The sequence below is a fragment of the Mobula birostris genome, chromosome 12 (genome assembly GCF_030028105.1).
Source record: "Mobula birostris isolate sMobBir1 chromosome 12, sMobBir1.hap1, whole genome shotgun sequence".
Lineage (NCBI taxonomy): Eukaryota > Metazoa > Chordata > Chondrichthyes > Myliobatiformes > Myliobatidae > Mobula > Mobula birostris.
The window spans coordinates 65,994,337-66,013,625 of NC_092381.1; the positions used below are offsets into that span (position 1 = coordinate 65,994,337).

At 39.3% G+C, this 19,289-nt stretch overlaps 2 protein-coding genes across 6 annotated transcripts in view; one reads left to right on the forward strand and one right to left on the reverse strand.

Moving 5' to 3' along the window:
• The window catches only part of ncf2 (neutrophil cytosolic factor 2), a 44,778-nt gene extending 39,700 nt beyond the window's left edge, over nucleotides 1-5,078 (forward strand). The window contains exon 15 of one of the 2 annotated variants that reach the window (XM_072273968.1): nucleotides 1,996-5,078. In XM_072273968.1, coding sequence (XP_072130069.1) covers nucleotides 1,996-2,096 — 101 coding nt within the window. In that variant the 3' untranslated portion in view covers nucleotides 2,097-5,078. The remainder of the gene's footprint in view (nucleotides 1-1,995) is intronic. The other variant, XM_072273969.1, reaches the window with a different exon arrangement.
• Nucleotides 5,079-10,125: 5,047 nt separating this feature from the next.
• Nucleotides 10,126-19,289, reverse strand: part of smg7 (SMG7 nonsense mediated mRNA decay factor) — a 151,021-nt gene continuing 141,857 nt past the window's right edge. For all 4 annotated transcript variants that reach the window (XM_072273975.1, XM_072273972.1, XM_072273973.1 and 1 more), the window contains 2 exons: nucleotides 16,141-16,289; nucleotides 10,126-12,289 (listed from right to left, as the gene is read on the reverse strand). In XM_072273975.1, coding sequence (XP_072130076.1) covers nucleotides 12,176-12,289; nucleotides 16,141-16,289 — 263 coding nt within the window. In that variant the 3' untranslated portion in view covers nucleotides 10,126-12,175. The remainder of the gene's footprint in view (nucleotides 12,290-16,140; nucleotides 16,290-19,289) is intronic.

A 19,289-nucleotide genomic window follows, 5' to 3' on the forward strand; every position in this document is an offset into this window, starting at 1 on the left:
ATGCATTACTCTATACTACTGCTACAAAAAACAAATTCCATGACATATGTAAGTGATGATAAACCTGATTCTGATATGGGTCTCTATTGTGGATTTGTGGGAAGGGGGCAGGGAGGGGGGAATCATGGTTGGGGAAAGGGGAGGGAGCGGGAAGCACCAGAGAGACATTCTGCAATGATTAATAAACCAATTGCTTGGAATCAAAGACTTTACCTGGTTTCTCAGGGCTGGGTGTGTCTGCACCCACGCCACCCCTGCCCCTGGTGCTCTTTCTCTGCCACCTGTCCCACACTCCTCCCGCAGCGCTCCACCCTCGCCACTCCCAACATCCTTTACTCCCGCCAAATTTACAAACTCGCTCTCCGCTCTACATTGACAAGTACAGTACTGCACAAAAACCTTAGAAATCCTGGTTACATATATGTACCTAAGACATTTGCACAGTATTGTGCATGCTTGAGGATTCAGTCGACGACTGGCACTTCTTACACAATGAACAGTTAAAGGTTAAACAAATCTCATTGTTACGGGGCTCTGTGGATTGAATCACAAAAGCAACACCAGGTGTTGGGCGAGCTTTAGGGAGCTGTATGGTTGCACCGAGTGGCACTGAGTATGTGCCTCAGCGGTTCCATGTGTTAACAAATTGCCTGCATCTTACATTCTTTCCCATCAACCCTTACCGGATGCAATGAATGTTACCATCTTCCCCTCTAGTTTGTGTTGCTTTTCATAACCCTTGAGATTGCTGTTTGTTCTCCAACACTAACACCACAGTCTGCTTCTGCTTAGATTACTCCATCCTTCCATAATGTTGCTGTAAATTCCAACTCCTATGAAAACAGCTGAAATGTGTCTTTTTTTCTATATGTTGCTCAGTTAAAAATCATTGTGGAGAATATGATTTATTTCATTTCAAAGCCTGAATTTTTATTATCCTAAATAAAGCACTGTACTCCAAACAACATGTTGTATTAACCATAAAATTGCAGCAGCTCTTTTAAAAATAAAAATAACATTTTTATCAATGAAGGTGGTGCTTCTAGCACACACTAAAAAAAAATCTAATGATTCTTTCATTCCTGAGACCTTTATGATATAATTTCATAAAACAGCAATCCCACTAGCAGAGAATGAATTTCATTTTGCTCAAACTCTATATCCTCTTTGGTAAAAATTTTTTCAGGATTGGACATCAAAATCTTGGTGGCAGTGCACTATACAGGTGAATCAAAAATAAATGCAAACATTACATCTAGTTAAACTATCATTGATAGTAAGCCACTGCTACCCTACAATGGCAGGATAAGTAAATCTTGCTCTTCCAAATTTCTAAACAGCCTCTGTTGTTCACAACTAATCTTCCTCAAGATTACTCCCCTGGCATTTTGCATCATCTTAGCTTAACTAGAATTTCCTATAAAAGGAAATGCTGCAAGTGTTTAGCAGGTAAGGCAATATCTATGAAGGTCACTCTTTCTTCTTCCACAGATGCTCTCTGCTGCGCATCTTAAAACTTATTTCATACCTAGAGCACCAGTAATATTTTGTTTATTTGCCATAATGATTCACTATACACTATCAATTATATCTGAGTTACTCTCTTCAATAATTCCAATACAAATACTTCCCAAATCTCTATTATCTTTGAGAATCTACAAATTACATTTTTCTCCTCTTTCGAGTTCAATGTACTTCTAACAAATCAATGCTTTTCCTTTCAGTGATTTTTTTTTTGTCATGGACCCTCTCAAGTTAACAGAATTTTAAATTGAGGCTCAAAGTTTCACTTTTTAAAAGGGAACAATTGTAAATATCTCTTTTCCTGTTGAAATATAGCAGTAGACCTTTTAAATTATGAAAACAATTCTAATTACATCCTTACATAGTCACAAATTTACTTTCACATCAAGCTTAGAAATCTAAATCTATAGAAACATATTATCTGCATTCTGTTCTAAACATACTTGAACTGCTTTGTTTTTGTCTTCACAGTAAACAACAACTGGCTGGAAGGGCAATGTAAAGGAAACACCGGAATTTTTCCAGTAACCTTCATCAAAGAATTAAACGTGGCTAAACTTGCTAATCCATGAATCTAGCATGCAAGCAATTGATTTTAAGCCCCTTGAATTTGCACTTCCTTGCTCAGAAAATTGGAAATAAGTTTCCTCCTTTTGTGAGTGCTAAGCTCAAGAAAGGGCTACTTAGTGTTAGTAGTTTCTCTAAATTACACTGATCTTTTAGCAGTCCCTCAGGATTGAGAATGATACACTTTTCCTCCAGTTCTGGAGGCAACAAAGTGCTTGATCTGAACCACAGACCCTGCCATAGGTGAGATTATTGGAGCTATTTGGGATTGTCAGGTACAAAGGATGTGTTGCACTCTGCCATTTTCATTGGCCTTTTACATGCTTCTGAACACACAACTTGTCAGCATTAACCCAAACCCCTTCATTTTTCAGCCATTTCTTGTTTTGCGCATGTGAATGAGGTGGCCCAACATTTGGAGATGGCTGAGTGTAATTAGAGCCTCAGTGCTGATGGAAAAAGACTTCAATTTTAGTTCACTTGCACTCCAGTAAATATGGACAATTTTGCAACAGTACCTCTCAAGTCCTTTGAGGGCCCTGTTGCGGATTGTCTCGACATTGATATTATCAGAATCATCACAGACATAGACTCTTTACTCACAATACCCATCTACTCCTATTCTATTTATCAACATTTGATCCACAGCCTCTACACCTTGGTAATTCAAGAATTCATCTGAGTACAACTAAAATGTATTAGTACTCGCCACCGTGACCAACACAGCCAATGTGTTCTGGATTCCAATGACCTTTTGGTGAAAAAGTTATTTGGATTTGTTTTGGCTCTTCTCCCTTAAAGTGCCTGTGCAATTAAGTATGGTGGTAAAAGCAATATATGGCATAGTAAGGAAGTGGCATAGTAAGGAAGTGACAATTTGGTTTAATTTGGCTTCATTTTCAGCACAGGCGTTGTGTGCCAAAGGGCCTTTTACTGTGCTGTACTGTTCCACATTCAGTATTCTACCCCTTACAATAAAGCCTCATTTGAGATCCTACTGAAATAAATTTCATACTGTTTACCCCATCTGTGTCCTTCATAATTTTGTACCCCTTCATCTGCTTGGAAAAAAACAAACCGAATCTCATTTCAAATCTGATAAAACTCCATGCCAGGCAATGTCCTTGTAACACACACAAAATGCTGGAGGAACTCAGCAAGTCAGGCAGTATCTATGGAAATGAATAAACAGTCAACATTTCGGGCTGAGGTGCTTCTTCAGCACTGAGAAGTAAGGGGAATATGGCAGAATAAAAAAGGGAAGGGAAAGGGGGCTAAACCTCCTTCATACAGCTACATTGAAAATTTTGCCAGATAGTTAAATGCTCATTTCCCCCACAAAATGTTTAGAATTTCAGTTGGGAACCAGTATCCAAAAAGGGCAGGTTATATTATGCAGTAAAGTTGCAGATTTATATTTGTTGAGAAAAGAGAGAGAATTTAAAACAATATCCTGAGGCGATTTGATGGTGTGTATGGAAAGAATGCTTTCCTTCTTGGGGAGAATCTGAAAATAGAGCATCAATTATTTCAACAGATGATGTTTACTCCAAGGGTTGTAAGCTGAGGATATGTAAATGAGGTGATAGGATACTATAAATAGGCAGGAATGTACAACTGATTGTACAAACACCCCACAGTGTCCTTATTAAATGGCCTACACCAGGCTTCAGATATGTACACCAACTGTCAACTCTGTAAAATCCTCCACTTCCTTGGAAGAGTAAGTGATCAACATTTTTCACGTTTCCCAGGGCAATAGCCCGAAGCACAGTGGTAAAATTGAATATATAATCTGTAGCTTGAATACTTAAAATTAGGTTATCCAACCCCATTATGACATGGCATTTGCACCACTAATACTAGACCCCCCAAAACAGCCTGCTACTCAGAGCTCTATTCATGGGAAGAGATTACAAGGCAGACAGAGGAAAATATATCCTCAAAGCTACCTCTGTAATAATGGAATATCACCAATGACTCCTGGAAAACCTGGTCCATGATTGTTTAAAGTGGGAGAAGAGCAATTGGGATGGTATTAGGAACTAAGTCCAAATATGAGGAACACAAAGCATTGCTTAGAATAGTAGAAGTAGCACACCACTTCACAAACAAATGATTTCACCAGTCTCCTCAGGCACCTCCTACTCCATCTGTGGGAGTATTGAGTTCAAATGCAATTAATTATCTTTCAACCATACATAAATACTCATGAATTCAGCCAAATGAAACAGTGTTCCTCCGGGACCAAGGTGCAAAACACAATACCAACAATCATACACAGAATAAGGTACATACAGCACATATAAGGTAGCAAGTGAACAGTCACACAAAAAAAGCCCAATTTCCTAAGGGAAATGGTAAATTGATGGTGCATGGGTGTTGGTAAGAACAAGCAGTTCTTGGTAGTCGGCAGACGGAGGCACACATGCACGCAATCCAGCTTGTCTTCCGAGTGAACACTGGAAGGCAGCACTGCTAGGAGGGCCAGTCCTTGCTATAAATGAGTCCATGCAACTCCCCCACCGTCGGTCTCACCAATAAACCAGTGAACTGGACTTGCAGTGTTTTACATTAGCAGTGTACAAGTGTTTTACAATTGCAGGAAAAATGCCCAAGACAATCACTCTCAGTCTGCACACCGTCTTCGTGCATTGACTCAGACACCTTTCTGTAGCAGGCAGCCACAGGGTTTGCACTGAGTTCAGTTCCTCCGCCAACAAGCAACTCGCTGATGGGGTAGACCTGCAATACTTGAAGTTCTTAATGTCCTGCATTGCCTTATGATTGTAAAAAAAGATGTTTAAAAAGACAAAAAATCAGAGTTCTCCCCTGAGCCACTTTATATTCTCTAACTGGAGTGGAAGCAGCTCATCCTTCAACCCAAAAACCTGTCAGAGCCAGAAATCATAAAGCAAGGTTCAGGGCCTACACCTGCTTCTAATTCAAATGCATCTTAAGAATGATAAACTTAATAAACTCAGTGAATTAATTGCCTTTGCTCTCCTTAACAAGACTTCAATTGCTTGTTTTATTAAGGTATTTTTTCATACTAAGCTGACAACTACAGAATCACATACTTGGGTCTTAGGGACGACTTGGATGGTACTGTCCATTTTATCTACCTGAAATGGCAGATGAGTTACTTTTCATTACAATTCTACCTACTCTTGTTTTAGGTAGCAGGTGTGTAACACATTATTATAAGTCCTCCAATCACAGGTGAGATATAATACAGTACTTGAGATTTTTTTCCTCTGTTGATTAAGAACACCGGGGTACTCTATTGGAAAGGAATTTAGCAAGCCCACTTCAACAACCATCTAGATGAGCAAAACAACATTATGAAATTTAGAAGTGACAACTCAACAAGTTTCAGATGTGTAATGGGATTTATAACATTCAATTTGTTTGATACAGGCAGTGCCATTTCTTCAAATGTGACTTCCCCTCCATTAGACCTTCTCAATTTAGTTCTCAACTTCATCTGGCCTTCTGGCCCTTGACTAAAGCTACTATTATGGTAAACACTTTGGTTCTGTCAGACACCTGGATGAAAGGTGATGACACTTGCCTCTAAAGGAAACCATTTTGTTTTAGAGGAAGGAACATGTTGGCAAAATAGGAGAAAACAGAGTGGGTGTGCTGCCCTGATCTAATAATAGTGATCTAACAGCATCAGGTACCATAGGAGTCAGCCAGACTTTGCTGTATCTCTGCTCTTTCCTTCCCATCTACTCAATAATACAGAGCCACATCCTGTCCTCCTGCCTACTCTATCCCATAGAGTTCATACCAGCAGACTCCACATTACCAACAAAGTCCAAAAACCTGACTCCTCAGGAAGAAATCCTATTGCCATCCATTTGACTTAGATTGTTCTCATGCTCAGTGTTGCACCTGACCCAGGGACTTGGGATTGGTTCTGACCTGAGGGCTGGCCACGAGCTTCTCCACTGAGTGCTCCAGTTTCCTCCCAAATCCTGAAGTTACTCTGGTAAGTTAACTGGCTGCTGCAAGTTTTCCTCTTAGTATAACCAGAGGGCAAAAAAAGGGTGTTCATGGGTGTGCACGACATAATAAGTTGCAAGGCTACAGAAATGGACGTTGGGGTGGGGGAATGGGACTGCTCTGCAAGTAGTCAGAGTAGACTGGAATGGCCTCCATAAAAGCATAAGACAATAAAACATAGGAGCAGAATTAGGCCATTCGGCCCATTGAGTTTACTCCAATACATTATAGCTAACTTATCCCTCTCAACCCCATTCTCCCAGTAATCTTTGATACCCTAATTAATCAAGAACCTATTTAATTACACTCAATGACTGCCTCCATGCCATGTGTGGCAATGATTTCCACAGATTCACTACCCTCCAGCTAAAGAAATTCCTCATCTCTGTTCCAAATCCGCTCACAATACACCTAAGTGCAGTCTGACTAATCCTTATAAAGCCTCAGAATGATATCCTTGCTTTTATATTCCAGTCCTCTCAAAATGGATGCTAAAATTGCATTTACCTTATCACTGACTCAATCTGCAAGTTGAACTTTAGGAATCCTGCACAAGGACTCCCATTCCCTTTGCACCTCTGAGTTTTGAACATTCTCCCCATCTAGAAAATAGCCCACATCTTTAATATTTCTACCAGAGTGCGTGACTATGCACTTCCTTACACTATATTCCATCTGCAACTTTGCCCATTCTCCCAATCTCAGAATCAGGTTTATTATTACCAGCATGCGACATGAAATTTGTTAACTTAGCAGCAGCAGTTCAATGCAATACATAATCTAGAAGAGAAAAAAATTAATAAAGAGTAAATCAATTACAGTATATGTACATTGAATAGATTAAAAAACATGCAAAAAAACAGGAATACTGTATATTAAAAAAGTGAGGTAGTGTCTATGGATTCAATGTCCATTTAGGAATCGGATGGCAGGAGGGAAGAAGCTGTTCCTGAATCGCTGAGTGTGTGCCTTCAGGTTTTTGTACCTCCTACCTGAAGCTAACAGTGAGGAAAGAGCATGCCCTAGGTGCTGGAGATTCTTAATAATGGATGCTGCCTTTCTGAGACACCGCTCCCTGAATACGTCCCGGGTTCTTTGTAGGCTAGTACCAAAGATGGAACTGTCTAGATTTACAACCCTCTGCAGCTCCTTTCGGTCCTGTGCAGGAACTTGAGCCTGCTCACTCTCTCCACTTCTGATCCCTCTATGAGGATCGGTACATGTTCCTTCTTCTTACCCTTCCTGAAGTCCACAATCAGCTCTTTCGTCTTATTGACAGTGAGTGCCAAGTTGTTACTGTGGTACCACTCCACTAGTTGGCATATCTCACTCCTGTACGTCCTCTCGTCACCACCTGAGATTCTACCAACAATGGTTATATCATCAGCAAATTTATGGATGGTATTTGTGCTATGCCTAGCTACACAGTCATGTGTATATAGAGAGTAGAGCAGGGGCTAAGCACACACCCAAGGTGCGCCAGTGTTGATCATCAGCGAGGCGGATATGTTATCACCAATCCACACAGATTGTGGTCTTCCTGTTAGATAGTGGTTTGTCCAAATCCTTCTGCCCCTCCACCTATCTTTATATTGTCCGCAAACTTGGCCACAAAGCCAGCAATTCCTTCATCCAAATGATTGACATACAACATGAAAAGAAGTGGTCCCAAAATCAACCCCTGCAGAACATCACTAGTTACCAGCAGCCAGCCAGATAAAGGCCCCTCTCCTCTCCTGCCAGTCAGCAAATCTTCAATCCATGCTAGTATTTTTCCAGTAATACCGTGGGCTCATTTTACCTCCTTGTCAAAGGCCTTCTAAAAATCCAAATAAACATTATCCACTGACTCTCCTCGGCTCTGACAAGCCTGTTACTTCCTCAAAAAATTTCAACAGATTTGTCAGGCAAAATTTCCCCTTAAGGAAACCATGATGAATTTGGCCTATTTTGTCATGTGCCTCCAACCTCATCCTTAATAATGACTCCAACATCTTTCCAATCACTGAAATCAGGCTAACTGGCCTATAATTTCCTTTCTTCTGCTCCCCTTCCCTTCTGAAAGAATAGAGTGACATTTGCAATTTTCCAGTCCTCCAGAACCATTCCAGAATCTAATGATTCTTGGAAGATCATTACTAATGCCTTCACAACCTCTTCAGCTATCTCTTACAGAACCCTGAAGTGCAGTCCTTCAAAATTTTCAGCTTCCGAAGCACCTTCTCCTTAGTAATAAGGACACTCACTTCTGCCCTCTGACACTCTTGCATTCCTGGCATTCTGCTAGTGTCTTCTACAGTGAAGACTGAAACAAAGTTCTTATTAAGTTTATTCGCCAATTCTTTGTCCGCAGTTACTACCTCTCCAGCATCATTTCCCAGCAGCCCAATATCCACTCTCAACTTTTATTCTTTATATATCTGAAATAACATTTTATATTGTTGGCTAGCTTATCTTCATATTTTCATCTTTTCTCTCTTTATAGCATTTTTAGTTGCCTTCAGTTGGTTTTTGAAAGCTTCCCAGTTCTCCACCTTTCCGCTGATTTTTGTTATATGCCCTCTATTTTGCTTTATGCTGTTTTTGACTCCCTTGTCATATATGATTATAAGAACTATTTACTTTTACTCATATTTATCAAGGGACAATATTGGTCAGACATCAGGGAAAATCTTCCTGCCATTCATCAGTCCAGTGCAACAAGTTCTTTCGAGATCACCTGAAAGGGCAGATAAAACAAAACTTCCTCTGAAAAACACCCCCCAAAAACATGGCATTTTGAACAGCACTACAAAGGAGTGCATTTTCATTTTCTGGTACTCACATCTCTGGAAGGGAATTTGGAGCACTCAACCTGCCACTCCAGGGATGTCTACACAACATTCTTAAATACAATTCCATGGGAAGCTATATTATTTCAACCAAGTGGTTCTTTTCTATATTCAAACACAAGACATTGCATCATTTTATTTGATAATAGGGCATTTAAACCAAGCTCAATCCTACATTTTCATTTGGAGCAGAGATCACTGCATAATGGGCAGGAATTTTTACAGATACAGTGGACTCTGGTTTTTGTTCTTTGTGTTGTCCCAAATAAGTGGCTATTCTGATTAACCTATGACCCAATTAACCAATCAACTAAACAGCTGGTATTTCCTTCATTTATTTGGGATTTTAAGCTGCTTAATTGGGGACTGTTGCCAAACAGATTCTAACCAGCGTCAGTTGTGTGTACTCGTGTGCCCGTTAGACACTACCTTAGAGCAAACAGTTTTTTAATAGCATCAGTTGCGTGTGTTTGTGTTCAAGAAGCAGTGATTTTTGTCACCAATAGCTGTCAAGAAACGAGCAGTAAGACAATTTGGAACTGTTTTCCTCACTGATTCTTTGAGACTTGGAGATGCCAGGAATATCCAGGAGTGAAAATGAAACCATTTCACTACTTCAACAAGTTAGGAAATATGGAAGAATTTGAAGATATTGGCAATCATTTTGAATGTTAAAGTGAAAATGAAGATTTGGTGAATGTAACTGTCAAAAAGATTGTATGAAGGTAGTCCATTATCTACACTAGGTGTCTGTGCTGATTTTTTCATTTACAGTCAATCAAAAGAACACAGTAGTGTACAATGGATTAATTCCTCCATCAATTACAATTAGGAAATAATAGTTTTATAATGTTGATGGTGTTCTAATTTGTTCTGTTTTTACAGTTAAATGGCAGCTTGACCTTTTTTTTTAAATCTTTTTAACTATTTACATTAAACTTTGGGCAATGGGGCAGCCGCTTAATTGGCCCAACATGTACTGTGTCCCAATTAACCGGAACTACTGTATTTCCAACCAGCATGACTTAAAAAATTTAAAAGTTAGAATTTATGAAAAGTTAAACAGCACACAACACGATTTATCTTGCATCTTTAACAATGTTTAATGTAAGTTTAGCACCACACCCATGTTTGTAGGTTTTTCCTTCAAGGATCACCCTTAAAAGGAAAACATTGTGTGAAGAACAAGTGATTAAACATAAACTTTTATTCAGAACATGGTTTCATTTATTGAAGGCAAAGCTGATTCCAGCAATTGCTGCACAAGTTCTTACACAAAAAAGACATGAACACAAAAGCTCAGAACAGAAATGTTTTTGTCCCCAAGGGCCCTATAACCTTTCTTGCAGTGCTCCTGTTCCCCAGAAATTTAATTATTCTGAACAGCATACGTACATGCATGCAGGTTGTGAATTCATGCCCTGGTACTTCTGCTAACCTTCTCGGATTTGTCAGCTCAGTGAGTACACCTGAGAGCGAGGTGATTCAATAGCAGAATTGGTTTGGTTTATGTGACCAGAGCAGAAAGGTGGAATGTTTCAGTGGGTTGACCGTGGAGCTATACCTCTAATTGGCTGCCAGATTTTTTTTTTTAAAGAAAAATAGGGAGTGGAGGTTGTCTTAGTTGCTTTTAAGTCTTCATACTGTGAAGTCATTAAATATCATTTCTAAAAAAACACAAGACTTTTTCAACACCTCTCCTTTCTAGTGTTGCACTTCTTAACAAGCTGACCGGAACAGTCATACCCCCACCTGAGCTCTGTACTTCTCCCCCACAAGCATGAGATTTTTGATTTTGAACAATTCTCAGTAACTCAGACAATGTAACTCTTCAACTGCAAAATAAGAACAGAAAACATTGATTTCCTGTAATTACATCAGCTTTTGCCATCAGAAGTTCAACTGAAATAGTTTTTACTGTAAGTACTTTTTCATTACTGAAGAATGATTTAACAGACAGTTTCATGTGAGTCTGCAAATAGTACATTCAGATCTTTCCACAAAGCTCATAAAGGACATATGTTTGTTACATTCAAGAGCCTGAAGCTTACTGATAAGATGACCACAGTGTATGACCCATGCTTTTCATATATTTTTTTTCTTTTAAATTGGAGTAGCAGGTGGCCACATGCAGCAACAGACACCCACAAGTACAAGTGGCCCACTTACTCACTCACATACCTGCTTTGTGCCCCGTTTTGCTGAACCAGCAGCATTGCTGGACCCTTTTTCCACTTTGAAAGACACTGCCAAATCAGGAATAAAAATTACCATCAGACAGAAGCTGACAAAAGCTGTTTTTATCTAATAATTAAAAGAAGCCTGAACTAGAACTAAATAGATAAATTAACCCCTTTCAAGGTTGGTATGCTATAGTAAAATTTATAGCTACTGTTATGATCAAAAACCACTAATTTAAAATCCTTAGCAATTACTGCTTTTTTCTTCTTTTAAGCAGAGCTCTCTGCTGCACGTCTTATCAACATTTTAGCTAGGATTGCTACAGAACAGTATCACAAGTATTTAATATTGTAATTACTACTGCAGCTATTGACATTAACAACTAGTTTTTCCTTTTTAAAAAATCTATTAGCTAAAGGTGCAGAGATGTGAAGCTGCTTTCAAACACACAAAACCCTTGCCTGTCTGAAAAGTTGCCTTCATATAAATTTACTAACAGAATGCCTCCACATCCTTATGTAATAGGTTTGAGGAAAGCTGACAAATGGGCCAGTGTCACTACATTTAGAGATTACAAGAACACCTGTTCCTTAACAGAGCAGAAAATGATCACTCTCAAAAACCAAGATGATAGAGGATTTACAAAACTTAACCACATCCTCACTAGCTGATTCTCCTTTTATTTAACACTACCTCAGCCCACTTGGGATTTACTTCCCATTTCATCTCCTTCCATTGCCCAACCATATTAGAGATGTATAAAATAGAGAAGAACATAGGACATCGTTCAGTAGGATCAAGTGGTTAGGAGATAACTGAGTGAGGTGGCTGATGGATCTTCCTCTGGAAGTGACAGGAAGCATGTAATGTTCTTTTTTTTGTTTTTTCCTCAGTAGCAGCTTTGTGCACACGCAGCACTGGTGGAGTGCTTACGCCCTCTCTACGGCAAGAAAACACAGAGAAGAGAGGGCTGCCACCTGCAGGGGACCGTGGGTTGTAATGCAAACCCAACATGCCTTGAGTTGTGTAACCTGGATTCACCGGTCATGCCATTGTGCCTCTCAGTGTGGTGGGTTCAGTGTGCCGAGTCCTCGCTGTTGCTTCTGTTTCTGCTGCATTAGCAACTGCTCCAGTGCAGAAGGTCCAGGATGCATCATTGAACTAGACCAGATTGACTGAAGAGTGGGGGAAGGAAAGAAACAAAAAAAAATCCGCATGTTATGGTAATTCAACAGTCTTCAACGAATAAATAGTGTACACATGGACACTTCTAGCTAAATCCTACCCCTGAAACAGCAATTATCCTTCAAGACAACACTCAGGCTATGTCTATGCTTTTCTACTAACGTTATAGCTCAAAGTTGAAAAGGTAGAGGGTCAAGTATGATTCATCAAGGCAGCATCATAATGAATTTCTGCAATAGTACTGACTGTTACTTAAAATTAATAGCAAAACAAGAAACACGATTTTAACATTCAGAATGAGTAAAGGATTGAATGGAAACACACGTCTGAAAGCATTCAAACGACGGTTTCGCACTTTTAAATGATAAAATTTGCTCCAAAATAACCATTGTGTAGAGGAATGTTCTTAATTGTGCATATACAGTACAATTAAATAATAGATTGTTAGCGCAAACAACAGGAATTCTGCAGATGCTGGAAATTCAAGCAACACACATCAAAGTTGCTGGTGAACGCAACAGGTGTCAACTGTACCTCTTCCTAGAGATGCTGCCTGGACTGCTGCGTTCACCAGCAATTTTGATGTGTGTTGCATAGATTGTTAGCTATTAGTTTGCAAGACAGCAAACTAAAATTAAAATATCAAGTCATATTTCTGACCACTTCCTCTAAAATTTATGATTTACTGTAGGACTTCAGATAAAAAATAAAATTAATGTTAGTTATTATAGTTATAGACACAATTTAGAATTCTTGCCAATTACTTTTATGAAAAGGAAACACTTAAGGGCTTGAAAGTGTAACAATTTCACAGTCTGCGGACATCCAAAAGAAAGTTGTAGCATGGTTTCCTGCCCTGGTGCTATGATGAATGAATATCAGTGGGGAATTACATCATATCAAATTGTTCGTCAAATCCATATGATAAAAATAAAATTACTGCTCACTGCTTAATGACCACACAAACTTCCTTACATCCACACTGCCTTTTGCATTTGTCCTTATACAGCTGCAAGAAGAAGTTTGTAAACCCTTTGCAATTACCTGGTTTTCTGCATTAATTACTCATAAAATGTGATCCAATCTTCATCTAAGTCACAATAATAGATGAACATAATCTGCCTAAACTAATAACACAGAAACAATAGTACTTTTCATGTCTTTACATTGTACTCGAAGTGTCAGTGGTTAATCTGTTCTGTGCTTGACAATATTTAATATTAATGCACTTTAGTTTGTCACTTCTGTGTCATTCATCTGTAGATTTTATCCTTACCTTCATAAGTTACAGTCTGTTATGTGCTTTACACCCTAGTTCGAAGAACTGTCACCTGATTTCCATATACATTATATACATGTATGTAGTTAATTGACAATAAACTTGACTTCATTGAGCACATTGTTTAATCAATCACAATCCAGGCTGGAAAACCTGTGAACTCTTGTATTTAGTAACTGGTAGAACCTCTTATAGCAGCAATCACCTCCACCAAAAGTTTCCTGCAGCTGCTGATCAATGGTGAGGAGGAATTTTAGACCATTCCTACATAAAAAACTGTTTCAGTTCATCAATATTTCTGGTATACCTTGCATGAACAGCCCTCTTTAGGTCATGCCACAGCATTTCAATTGGATTAAGGTCCGGATTCTGACTTGGCCACTCCAAAGTATGAATTTTCTTTTTAAACCATTCCATTCTGTTGTTGATTTATTCTTGTGTTTTGGATCATTGTCTTGTTGCATCATCCAACTTCTATTAAGCTTTAGGTTTCGGACTGCTACCCTGACAGTCTCCTGTAAAATGACTTGTTACAATTTTGAATACATTGTTCCTCATTGACTGCAAGCTGTCTAGGGCCTGAGGCAGCAAAGTAGCCTGAAACCATGATGTTCCTTCCACCATGCTCGGGATGAGGCTTTGGTGTTGGTGTACAGTGCCCTTTTTCCTCCAAACATAGTGGTGTGCATTTCTATCAAAAAGTTAAACTTTTGTCTCATCTGTTCTCAGAACATTGTCCCAGAGGTATTGTGGAACATCCAGGTGGTCTTTTGCAAACTTGAGATGTGCAGCAAAGTGTTTTTTTTTGGGAGAGCAGTGGTTTCCTCCGTGGTGTCCTTCCATGAACACCGTTCTTGTTCAATGCTTTTCTTATAGTGGACACATGAACAGAGACTTTAGCAAGTTCTAGAGATTTCTGCAGGTCTTCTACTGTTATGCTTGGGTTCTTCTTCCACCTTCTTTAGCATTACCCATTGTGCTTGGTGTGATCTTTGCAGGACACCCACCCATAGGCAGAGTAGCAACAGTACTGAATTTCCTTCATTTGTAGACAATTTCTCTTACTGCGGACTGACGAATACTCAGGTCTTTAGAAATGCTTGTCACCTTTCCCATCTTTCTGTATCTCTACATTTCTTCTAAGGTCCTCTGAAAGTTGTTTTGATTGATGCATAGTGCACATAAACAGATCTTTCTTGAGAAATACAGGTTCTGTCAGTAACCTGACTTTGTCCGTCTTTTTTTAAAAATATGGCAGGGCACCTCTACAATCCACACCTTCAATCTCACCTCATTGACTGGAACAGCTGACTCCAAATAGCTTTTGTAGAAGGCATTACCCCAGAGCTTCACATACTTTTTTGAACTTAGATTGTGTTTGTTCAAATATTGTACTCAGTATTGACAACAATTATGTACAATTGTTTGTGTATTATTAGTTTAAGCAGACTGTGTTTGTCTATTATTGTGACTTAGATGAAGATCAGACCACATTTTATGAGTAATTAATGCAGAAAACCAGATAATGGCAAAGTGTTCACAAACTTCTCCTTGCGACTATAAGTTTCCCAAGACTTTTACAGGACTTACAAGTAACAATCTAGCATTAGGCCTGCCATTCACAATCACATTCATTGCTGCCAACTCCTTCACATTTGAGCATATTGACCATAGCAAAATCTTCTTTCTATCCATGCCATAAGCACTGGCCAGAATAACTTTGTTCCACGTTTAAGTGCTAAGTCCCAAGCATTTAATGCAGCTGCTGTTCACTAGATCTGGCTATATTAGATAAAGTGTTATTTATTTATTTTTAACAGTCTTCCATCAGGCCGGTGCTTATGCCGGTTTCCATGGCGTGAAGCAACTGTATTAATACTGGTAAAATCTGTCAATACTTTAGTACTATCCTGGAAAAAGGTAAGAACTCCTAAAAACACTGGTCTTCTTACTGTGTGACATAAAATACAAGGAAAATGGTAACTTGTTTATCAGCCCACCATATCATTTGCACCAAGGAACCTCAAATACTATCAGCAAGGAGTCTACCCACAATCTCAGACTGCAGTTGCGTTTTAATTTCATATCCTCAGCTTTACTTTGAACCAGACGGGGTAATTTCACTTGCCCCTTCACTGAACTGTTCCCACAACCTACAGACTCATGTACAAGGACCCTTCATCTCATGTTCTCCACATTTATTATATTATTTCCTTTTTTTCTTTCTTTCTATTTTGGAATTTGTTCTCTCTTGCACATTGGCTGCTTGTCCGTCCCACTGGCATCCTTATATCAAAAAAGATTTGAACAACTGTAAGTAATTTCCCTACTTGCTGTTCAATGACCCATTCTGGAAATGGGTATCTGAACATAAAGGGCTCCCACCAAATTACTGAGGTCAGAAATTCCTGATCAAGTTTCAGGAATATATGCCTCAGTTCTGAGTTATTTCCTTTTTTGGAACCACATGCCAGCATTAATCATCATCTGGAGAACAAATAAAGGGAAGAAATTAGAAACTGGACATTAGTGGGAATAGAGAAATCCAATGAAATATCATACCTTGAAACTGTCCATGAGCAGTGTGGATGACTCATCCAGTGTGGTGTTTGGGGCAGCCCAGGTGTTGCTGGGAGTACTGACCTGATGCCAAGTAATGTCTGAAGAGGAAGATGCAGCAGGTAGATAGTCCAAGCCAAATCCACTCATTACTGTGTTCATTTTCCAAAAGAAAAACAGATTGATTTTAATGCCTATTTATAAAAGATGTACATCTTTTTGCTCTTTATGTGGCAGAAGATATAATTACATTTTTCATAATTAACCATATAACAATTACAGCACGGAACCAGGCCATCTCAGCCCTTCTAGTCCGTACCGAATGCTTACTCTCACGCAGTCCCACCGATCTGCACTCAGCCCATAACCCTCTATTCCTTTCCTGTCCATATAGCTATCCAATTTTACTTTAAATGACAATATCGAAGCTGCCTCTACCACTTCTGCTGGAAGCTCGTTCCACACAACTACCACTCTCTGAGTAAAGAAGATCCTCCTCATGTTACCCCTAAAACGTTGCCCCCTAACTCTCAACTCATGTCCTCTTGTTTGAATCTCCCCTACTCTCAATGGAAAAAGCCTATCCACGTCAACTCTATCTATCCCCCTCCTAATTTTAAATACCTCTATCAAGTCCCCCCTCAACCTTCTACGCTCCAAAGAATAAAGACACAACTTGTTCAACCTTTCTCTGCAACTTAGATGATGAAACCCAGGTAACATTCTAGTAAATCTTCTCTGCACTCTCTCTATTTTGTCGACATCTTTCCTATAATTCGGTAACCAGAACTGTACATAATACTCCAAATTTGGCCTTACCAATGCCTTGTACAATTTTAACATTACATCCCAACTCCTATACTCAATGCTCTGATTTATAAAGGCCAGCATACCAAAAGCTTTCTTCACCACCCTATCCACATGAGATTCCACCTTCAGGGAACTATGCACCATTATTCCTAGATCCCTCTGTTTCAACTGCATTCTTCAATGCCCTACCATTTACCATGTATGTCCTATTTTGATTAGTCCTTCCAAAATGTAGCACCTCACATTTATCAGCATTAAACTCCATCTGCCATCTTTCAGCCTTCTAACTTGCCTAAATCTCTCTGCAAGCTTTGAAAACCTACTTCATTATCCACAACTCCACCTATCTTAGTATCATTTGCATACTTACTTATCCAATTTATCCTCCCATCATCCAGATCATTAATGTATATAACAAACAACACTGGACCCAGTACAGATCCCTGAGGGACATCACTAGTCACCGGCCTCCAATCTAACAAACAGTTATCCACCACCACTCTCTGGCTTCTCCCATCCAGCCACTGCTGAATCCATTTTACTACTTCAATATTAATACCTAACGACTGAACCTTCCTAACTAACCTTCCGTGTGGAACCTTATCAAAGGCCTTACTGAAGTCCATATCGGCAACATCCACCGCTTTAGCCTCGTCAACTTTCCTAGTAACCTCATCAAAAAATTCAATAAGATTTGTCAAACATGACCTTTCACGCACAAATCCATGTTGACTGTTCCTAATCAGACCCTGCCTATCCAGGTAATTATACATACCATCTCTAAGAATACTTTCCATCAATTTACCCACCACTGACGTCAAACTCACAGGCCGATAATTGCTAGGTTTACTCGTAGAATCCTTTTTAAACAACGGAACAACATGAGCAATATGCCAATCCTCCTGCACCATTTCCGTTTCTAATGATATTTGAAATATTTCTGTCAGAGCCCCTGCTATTTCCACACTAACTTCCCTCAAGATCCTAGGGAATATCCTGTCAGGACCCGGAGACTTACTCACTTTTATATTCCTTAAAAGTGCCAGTACTTCCTCTTCTTTAATCATCATAGTTTCCATAACTTCCCTACCCGTTTCCTTTACCTTACACAATTCAATGTCCTTCTCCTTAGTGAATACCAAAGAAAAGAAATCGTTCAAAATCTCCCCCATCTCTTTTGGTTCCGCACATCGCTGTCCACTCTGATTCTCTAAGGGACCAATTTTATCCCTCACTATCCTTTTTCTATTAATATAACTGTAGAAACCCTTTGGATTTATTTTCACCTTACTTGCCAAAGAAACCCTGCATCTTCTTTTAGCTTTTCTAATTTCTTTCTTAAGATTCTTTTTACATTCTTTATATTCCTCAAGCACCTCAGTTATTCCATGCTGCCTATATTTATTGTAGATATCTCTCTTTTTCCAAACCAAGTTTCCAATATCCCTTGAAAACCATGGCTCGCTCAAACTTTTAACCGTTCCTTTCAACTTAACAGGAACATAAAGATTCTGTACCCTCAAGATTTCACCTTTAAATGACCTCCATTTCTCTATTACATCCTTCCCATAAAACAAATTGTCTCAATCCACTCCTTCTAAATCCTTTCGCATCTCCTCAAAGTTAGCCTTTCTCCAATCAAGAATCTCAACTCTGGGTCCAGACCTATCCTTCTCCATAATTACATTGAAACTAATGGCATTGTGATCACTGGACCCGAAGTGCTCCCCAGTACATACTTCCGTCACTTGACCTATCTCATTCCCTAACAGGAGATCCAACGCTGCCCCTTCCCTAGTTGGTACCTCTATGTATTGCTGCAAAAAACTATCCTGCACACATTTTACAAACTCCAAACCATCCAGCCCTTTTACAGTATGGGCTTCCTAGTCTATGTGTGGAAAATTAAAATCTCCCACAACCACAACCTTGCGCTTACTACAAATATCTGCTATCTCCTTACGAATTTGTTCCTCAAATTCTCGCTCCCCATTAGGTGGTCTATAATACACCCCTATAAGTGTTACTACACCTTTCTCATTCCTCAATTCCACCTTAATAGCCTCTCTAGACGAGCCCTCTAATCTATCCTGCCAGATCACCGCTGTAATATTTTCTCTGACAAGCAATGCAACACCTCCCCCTCTTGTCCCTCCGATTCTATGACACCTGAAGCAACGAAATCCAGGAATATTTAGTTGCCAATCACACTCCTCCTGCAACCATGCTTCACTAATAGCTACCACATCAGACTTCCAGGTATCAATCCATGCTTTACACTCATCCACCTTTCTTATAATGCTCCTAGCATTAAAAAAAAATGCACTTAAGAAATTTTCCAC